At 36.4% G+C, this 8,535-nt stretch overlaps 1 protein-coding gene across 1 annotated transcript; it reads left to right on the plus strand.

Moving 5' to 3' along the window:
* Positions 1-6,471: 6,471 nt before the first annotated feature.
* Positions 6,472-7,867, plus strand: LOC138900052 (interactor of constitutive active ROPs 1-like). The gene is made up of 3 exons (XM_070186756.1): positions 6,472-6,532; positions 6,619-6,918; positions 7,488-7,867. The coding sequence occupies exons 1-3, from the start codon at positions 6,472-6,474 to the stop codon at positions 7,865-7,867; spliced, it is 741 nt and encodes a 246-aa protein (XP_070042857.1).
* Positions 7,868-8,535: the final 668 nt, after the last annotated feature.

Consider the following 8,535-nt stretch of genomic DNA (forward strand, 5'->3'; position numbering starts at 1 on the left):
AAAATTCCAAGCTATTATCTGTTCTAAGCCGCTTAACCTGTTTTCATGTTTTCTTCTCAATCAAAACTTTCCATTGTTTGAAATTTAAGAAAACATCACTTTTATTATTTTAGGAAATAAACCCAAACCTTTCTTGAATAATCATCAATGAAAGTTAATATATACCTGGCACCACCTTTTGATGGGGTACGTGAAGGACCCCAAAGATCTGAATGAATGTAATCCAAAGTACCTTTTGTTCTATGAATCGCTGGAGATTTGAAGCTGACTCTTTTCTGTTTCCCGAACACACAATGTTCACAGAACTCTATATTTTCGGTACTTTGGCCACATAAGAGACCTCTTTTGCTGAGGATGGAAAGACCTTTTTCACTCATATGCCTCAATCGCATATGCAACAATTTGGTGATGTCAGAATCTGATTTATCTGATATTGAAACTGCAGCAACACCTGTAACAGTAGATCCCAAAAGAGTATACAACGTACCAGATCTGCATGCTTTCATGATCACAAGAGCACCATGAGAAATTTTTAGAACTCCACCTTCACATGTGTACTTGCACCCAAGAGATTCTAGAGTGCCCAAAGAGATGAGATTTTTCTTCAAGTCAGGAACATGTCTAATATCGGTGAGAGTTCTCACCACACCATCGTGCATTTTGATTCGGAATGTACCTTTTCCAATAACTTTGCAGGCAACATTGTTGCCCATCAAGACAACTCCACCTCCAATAGATTCATATATGATAAATAAATCCCGATTGAGACAGATATGATAAGAACAACCCGAATCTAAAATTCACTCATTGTTAGATTTGAAACTATTATTAGTTTCTAAAAAAATAGTTCTCTCAGTCTCATCAGCAGCTACACTTGCTTCGGCAGTGTCAGTATTTTTGTGCTCATTTTTCTTTTCTGTATGCTTTTCTTTGTTTTTTAATTTAAAGCATTCAGAAATAATGTGACCTTTCTTATGACAATATTTGCGCATAACATTTCTGTATCTGGATTTTGACCTTGATTTAGGTTTCTCACTACTTGAATCTTTCTTATTGGATCTACCTCTTATGAATAAGCCTTCCCCTTGGTTCCCACTAGTTTTCCCAGTAATATCTCTATCTATTTGTTCTTTTGATTTCATAATAGATTTGATATCTTTATAAGAGATATTATCCTTTCCATAAAGCACAGTATCTCTTATATATTTAAACGACTGGAGTAAGGAAACAAGCAATAATACAGCTTAATCCTCATCTTTGATTTCAGCATCTATGTTACTTAAATCCATAATTAGAGAATCAAAAGTATCAAGATGAGTAAGTATAGAGGTACCTTTAGCCATACGAAAAGTGTAGAGTTTTTGCTTTAGGTAAAACCTATTTTCTACTGTTCTTTTCATATATAGGGTTTTAAGCTTTTCCCATATGCCCTTGGCTGAGCTTTCTGCTGCAACTTCACGCAAAACCTCATTTGAAAGATTTAAAATAATACTTGCTTTTGCCTTTTTGTCTATGACGGCAAACTCTTCGTTTGTCATTTTATCCGGCATCTTTTCCTTTCCTTGCAGTGCCAAATCTAAGCCATCCTAAATTAGGATAGCTTCCATCTTTAATTGCCACATTCCGAAGTTTGTACTTCAGTCAAATTTCTCAACATAAGACCTTGTTAGAGTCATTTTGGCTATTTAAACTAACCCGGTTAGATCTGGCTCTGATACCAATTTGTTAGGATCGGGTTACCGGGTAGTGCGGAATTTAGCCAAACAACATTATAATGACAATAACAAAGACAATGCAAGTTGATAATAACGGCAATTAAAGAAGATAAAGTACACACAAATTTAACGTGGTTTGGTCAAGGTGACTTACGTCCACAAGCGGAGAGGAAAAATTTCACTATACCAACAAGAGTACAAAAGAGAGTACAAAATTAGAGCAAATACTCTAATTAGTCTCAAATAACCCAAGAGAATAACCTCACAATATCACTCCAAAGAAAGGGTTCACACAAGTGTTTCCCAACATTCACTCTCTTACAAAATACTCTATAATGAAATAAAAGAGGAGAAAGAAAGACAAAAATGAAAAGCTCTTGAATTGGTGTGTTTGCAAATGAGGAGAAACTCCTCTATTTATAGCACGAAATCCTTGGCCTAATAATGGATATTATGTCATGGCAAATGTCATGATCCACAAATTTTGTTATAATGGATATTATGTCATGGCAAATGTCATGAAAATTTGGCCATATTACAACCCATTTAGTAGCAGCATATGAAAGGTGCATTATACTGCCATAATGCTAAAACTATCTAGAATTGGCAAATGCAAATAAAATATATTACGATTAGTTCATAAAAACATAATATTTTTCATTCAAATCTACACAAACTAAAGCAAGTAGTAATCAATAATATAAATGTATAAGCAGCATAAAAGATAAAGTTGCATTATTTGAACTAAACAACTAAAGTATCAGATTGCTCATTACGCCACCAGGCCTCATTGCATAGTCTACTCTATTGCATCTCAAGCAAACTAGTGACTATGATTGCAAGGAAGAGAGCCACGAACCAAATGCTTGCAAAGTTGTTAAGCTGCAAAAACAAACATGAGATTAGAATTAGAAAATTTTCATTAATATTATACCAAATGACTTCAGTTCACTTACTGTTGGAGCGATATATTTTCTAGTGCGAAGGCATTCAACTGGAATGGATAGCAGAGTAAACCCTTGGCACATTTGTTCTTGGACTTGTACTTTATTTTTCTTGAGAAAAGGTAAGTGTTCTTGAACTTAGACTTTCTTGAACCACCACAACTGGAGCAGCATCACCTAGGCCAGCAATCATATATGGATCATAGCCATATAATGCACAACCTGTTCTACCATAAATTGGTCCAAAATACCATCCAGGCCTTTCATGTTAATATGTAAAAAAAGAGCGGCTCAGTGCACTAATCTACCGCTCTGCGCGGGGTTTGGGGAAGGGTCGGGCCATAAGGGTCTATCATACGCAGCCTTATCCTACATTTCTAAGAGGTTGTTTCCACGGCTCGAACTCGTGACCTCCTGGTCACATGGCAACAACTTTATCAGTTACGCTAAGGATATTAAGTATTAATATGTAACCATGATGAAATACAGGATACTGAATCAGATGACAATGCTGGAATAAATCCTTTCCACATAACCATACAACAGAATACCCACAACTCAAGTATTTACAATCAAGGAAAATGTTCAAAAAATAGTTCATTCAGTTATCTCTACCATTTTCATCACAACATATTAAAGTCTGAAATTTTGTATTGCAGCAGTCCCGTCGAGATATTCATATTTTATCTACGTTTCATTGGTTCAAGACTGCAATCTTAAGGAAATAAAGGTAAAATAATAAGAACAGCCTTAAAGAAATAAGAAGAGCACTCTTTGCCACATTGGATTGAGATAGTCATACTTTATACTACCATTTATTGGTTCAAGTCCATTTTATATCTTACAACATACCTTAGCCAGAGATGAGATAATTTTTCCGAGATTGTTCTTAATACAAATGCTACGGAATAAGTCAACACGAAAATTGTAGGGATTATATAGAGAAGCTGCTTGGAGAAAGTAAACAAATGGAGACAACTAGAATGACCACATAAAATAATGAAGAAAAGCAAGAACTAACACAACTACATCTTTATAATTAGATTTCAATAAATTTTATGATTATTAGGTGCATCACCTAACAGAGGAATTCATGAATAAAATTTGTAAATTAAAGCTACTGCACGTTTCTCTCAGTTTTTCCAACAAATATGAATAATTTAAAAAATTATAAAGACAGGATTACCTCCATGGTTGGAGTTAATTGTATATAACTTATTGGATTAATGAGAGGATGAAGTCTGCTAAGGGAGAAATACTGAATCCTCATTACTACTCTATCAGCTTCTAAAGGGAAAAAGAAAAAAAGAAGAAAAGGAAAGTGGGAACTTTAAGTGAATATTGCATAGAATTGATAGGTAATGTAGATTCAGTGAGGAGATATAGTCTTCTATATCATAGCTCGAGATTGATAATAACAGGTAACATCAAGATGCTTTTTCATTTTTTGGCATGGACTGTGCAAACTCTCTTAGCTTAAAGTAGATGATAAACCTATACACGCATGCAGAAATAATACATAACAAAGAGGTTATGCAAGTGATTTGAATCAATTTATTTCAATCAAGCTGCATGAAATATTGGAAGCCTTCCCATGTCATCGGCCAAACTCAATGACGATTGCTGCAAATGAGACTCGAAACCATGAGGCAACTTTGAGAATAGATTGATCTAAATGTCTCTCCATGTCGTCAATACACCTATCATCTCAGGTAATTTAGAGTTATACATGAAGATAAACAGCTTTACATGTCAACAAAATTATGTTATTTTTACGATAGACAATACCACAACTCATATTTTTGTTTAACCCAAAAATAGATTTTTCGATTAAAATCAATATCAAGAAGAAATCGGGTTATTGATAACCAAAATTTACTTCACTTTCTCAATAATTTGAGGAGTAAGACAAATAATAGAAATAATGGACAAGGAAAGAAAATTTTAAGCAGATTAATAATCTCTCCCAGAATTGCAGTTAGAACCTTGTGAATAAAGTAAAGAATAATCACATATATTCAATAAAAATCAGATGATCATTACCAATGAGGATTAGGTCCTTATATAGGAATACATAATTATGACGGTTTTCTTACTTAATTCGGGCTTGTTAATGACGTTAATTGCCTTGATTATCCGTTACCATATATAATTATAATTGAAGCATTTATGACTATCAATTTCCTGTAACCACGATTAATGTCAATTTCCCTTCCTTATTTATAACATGTTCTTGCATCTTTCCTCTTTGATGGTCTTTATTCATTTCACTCCTATTTCTTCTTTTCCAGCTGTTAGATCCGGTTCCTTTCCCAGAGAAATTCTGGGGGTGTTTCTCCCGTGCCTTCTTGAATTCTTTAACTCGTCTAATTGGAAATGCCGCCTGTCACCTTGTTGATGGTCCACGTGTCATGCCTTTTTTCCACCAATACAAATAATCCTCCCACTTTCTAAATATTTTCAACTGAATATTCGGGAAGTGGTAAGTATTTATAGCGGGAATTCCTTGCCGCCATTTCTCGAGTATCATAATGCCTTTTTCAGAACCGATGCGACATACGTAACGTCCATTTAATGCCCAAGACTCGTGTCACACCATGATTGGTTCTGCGATTTTCAGCACTTTTTTAGGATTTTTCTGCAGCTGCATTAGTCACGAAGTGACAGTTCCATGATGATAGTTCATAATGATTACCCCTGATGACTTTTGCCTTTCCTTTTAAATACTTCTTCATGATTGATTTTGAAAATCTCTTTCTTCTTCTTTGCATTCATCTCCTTAACTTTTCTTCATATTTCCTCATCTTTTTTCTGTATCTTCCTTTGTTAATGATGTCTTCTTCAACACTAGATACTCGTAAAGTAGTGATTGTTGATGAACTTGCTCCTTTTACTGCACCTTTTAGGAGTAGGAGAGGTGGTAGACTCTCTAGTCTAGGTTCATTATCTACTCGTAGTTCTACTCCCCAAAGTAGTACTGTCAAACCATCTTCTTCTAGGGCTAAAGCTCCCTTAAACCCTAGATCTTCTTCTAAGGGGAGGGATCAGAACGAATCCATGCGTGAGCCTACAATTTCTGAGATTGTCCCTCAAGAGTTCTCTTTCGTATCAGACCGTGAAGCTATGAAAAAGAAAGTTTCTTCTATAGCATCTCTTAACCCTGCTGAACATTACCCAAGTTTGATCACTCCAGAACTTCTTTCTTTAGTTCGACGTGAATGCCATTGGAAACCAAATTTTCCAATTTTGATTCCTGGTGCCAATCAGAGAATCACCTCTTATCATACTGGCTTTTCTTTTGTTTACACCTATTCTTTCACTTTAGGGTTTAAACCTCCCATTGACCCATTGATTATTGAGTTTTGTCGCTATTTCAATGTTTGCCTTGGTCAAATCGGTCCCATCGTATGGAGGGCAGTTGCTTGCCTTCGCTACTTATCGGATTTGGTTTCCGCCCCTTTTACCTTCCGTCACTTGCTTCACCTTTATTCTCCAAAACTATTTCGTGAAGGTGTCTTTTCTCTCGTGTCTAGAAGTAAAAGGGTTTTAGTAAGCCCCGAGGATGACCACGACCGTGGCTGGTATACTCGATTTGTTGCTGCCCCTACTCGTGGATTAGTGGGTGATGAACACATGCCTTTCCTTGAAAAATAGAACTTTGCACGTAAGTGTTTCTTTCTTTTTCTTTACTTTTCTGGATGTCTTGATTTTCTTTACATGAACGTATGTTCCATTTTTCAGCAACCATGGAAGTTTTTTAAGAAATTCACGACTTTCGTGTTTGGATAGAAAAAATATTGACTGATGCTTCCATGGACAAAAGATCTTGGAAATTTCTTTCACAGAAATTCGGATGGAAAGTGAAGACTCGCGGTACCTTTTTTCCCCGTGGTTTCCTTCCTCTTTGCTTATTATTTTCGTTTAGTGCATATAACTTTTTTTCCTCCCCTTTTTATTAGGGTTTTCCATTTGTGGCATCATCCCCGCTTCTCTTCCCTCTGCGAGGCTTTATGTAAGCTCTACACAAGAACATATTTTGAGCGTATCTTCCTCCATGAGGAAAACTACTGAAGCCCGTGGGTCTGAATATGAAGAGGATACCGAAGAAGGTTCCTTGGTGAGGAAATCGCATATCAGAAGGCACGTGGTTTCGGAGGATGAAACTCATATCTCTCAAGTTCCTCCTTCAAGTTCAATTCCTTTTAGTCTTGTCGATGAGCCAGAGAATGTCTCTTTGTATATCTCTGATGAAGATGTTGGTAACCTTCATAACCCTCCCTCAAGTCATGTTGAAAGATTATTTGCCCAAAGGCTTTGAGGGTGGAGAGGAATTCGGGTCTATTTCTGAAGAGCCGTCACTTGACTCTCTTCTAATGTCGTCAGTTACACCTACTGTTAATCCCCCTGTTTCTTTGCATACAATTACCTAAATGGTTGCCCCCGCTGTTGCCCCCTCGTGAGAAAGTTGAGCCTTCCAGCGGCAGGGGGGTATGAAAAGTGTTTTGATTGAAGTCCCTGATGGTGGAAATCTATTGAAAAAGTCTAGTCAAGCTATTGTGTGGCTAAAACCATTGCTAGGACCCATGGAAAGAGAGAAGCTAGAGGGTCACAGTTCTTTGACCTTGATGAATGACATCATTCACTCTTCCCTTAAGGTATATCTTTACTCACTTATTTTCCTTTCCTTCATTCTCGTCATAACTCCCCTTATTTTATCATTTTATAGATTAATTTGACAGGTAAAGAGCTTATGAGAAGGATTTCTTAGATAGATCAATAGGTGGTTGATTTGCGCACCGATGCTGATAATTGGAAGAACAATTTGAAGGCCTTCAACTGGAGAAAGACGTTCTCGCTGAGGAGAAAGGAGCTTTGGAACAACAACTGAGCATGATCTCCGCTGAACTAGCGGTTTTAAAAGCTTCCTCCAATAAAGTTGAGAAAGGCAAGAACATATTGGAATCCTACTTTGCAGAACAACACTCCAAGGCAACTGAAGAGATAAGGAGTTTGAAAGAACTCCTTAATGAAAAAGAGGTGTACGCGAGTGATCTGGTACAAATGCTTACCCAGGCTCAAGAAGACCTCAATGCCTCTACAGACAAGGTTCAGTTCCTTAAGAGTTCTCTTATTCAGGCAGCTTATGAAGCTTTAGAAGCAGAAAAAGAAGAGTTGAAAGCTGAGATCGAGCAATGGGAGAAAGATTAAGAAGCCCTTGAAGACAAATTGACACTTGATGTTAGTTGAGCTTTCTTGAACACTCGCTTTGAGACTCTAACTGAAGCTAGCCAGGAGGGTTTTGACCTTGATGCTGAAATTGCAAAGGCCAAGGAAACAATTGAATAGACTCAGCAGCGTCAAAGCTTCTATACACCCGAGGATGAAAGTTCCAAGGGTGATGGTGATGGACTTACTCCTGGTGAAGCCGATGTTCAACCTTCATCTTCTCAAGTTAATCCTTCTTCTCCCCTGGATGATGCTCCCTAGTTCTTCCCCTTTTTTTCTTTTGTTGGAATTGTTTGTTTTTGGTTTTTGTTGGAATCCTCTTATTGTTTGGATAACTTTTGGAAGCTTTTCTGCTGCTGCTTTTGGGATGATGATATAAATATCTTTTTGCTGTATATTATGCTTTATGCTCTTTGATTTTTTGAGCTTATACTTATATTTAAAACGCTTTAGTGGAATGTGACTTCAATATGCATAGATTTTTATAAAAGAGGGATCTTTTATATTAATAATACTGATGAAGATGACGTTTCATCTTCATATTGGTGCAGAAATATAAAAAATGAAGTAAATACAACACATGAATAAATTTGAGGAAGTTTTATTATTTGAACTTTCAAATAAGTAAATTCGTACAATATTTTCATAAC

The sequence above is a fragment of the Nicotiana tomentosiformis genome, chromosome 10 (assembly GCF_000390325.3).
Source record: "Nicotiana tomentosiformis chromosome 10, ASM39032v3, whole genome shotgun sequence".
NCBI classification, from domain to species: domain Eukaryota; kingdom Viridiplantae; phylum Streptophyta; class Magnoliopsida; order Solanales; family Solanaceae; genus Nicotiana; species Nicotiana tomentosiformis.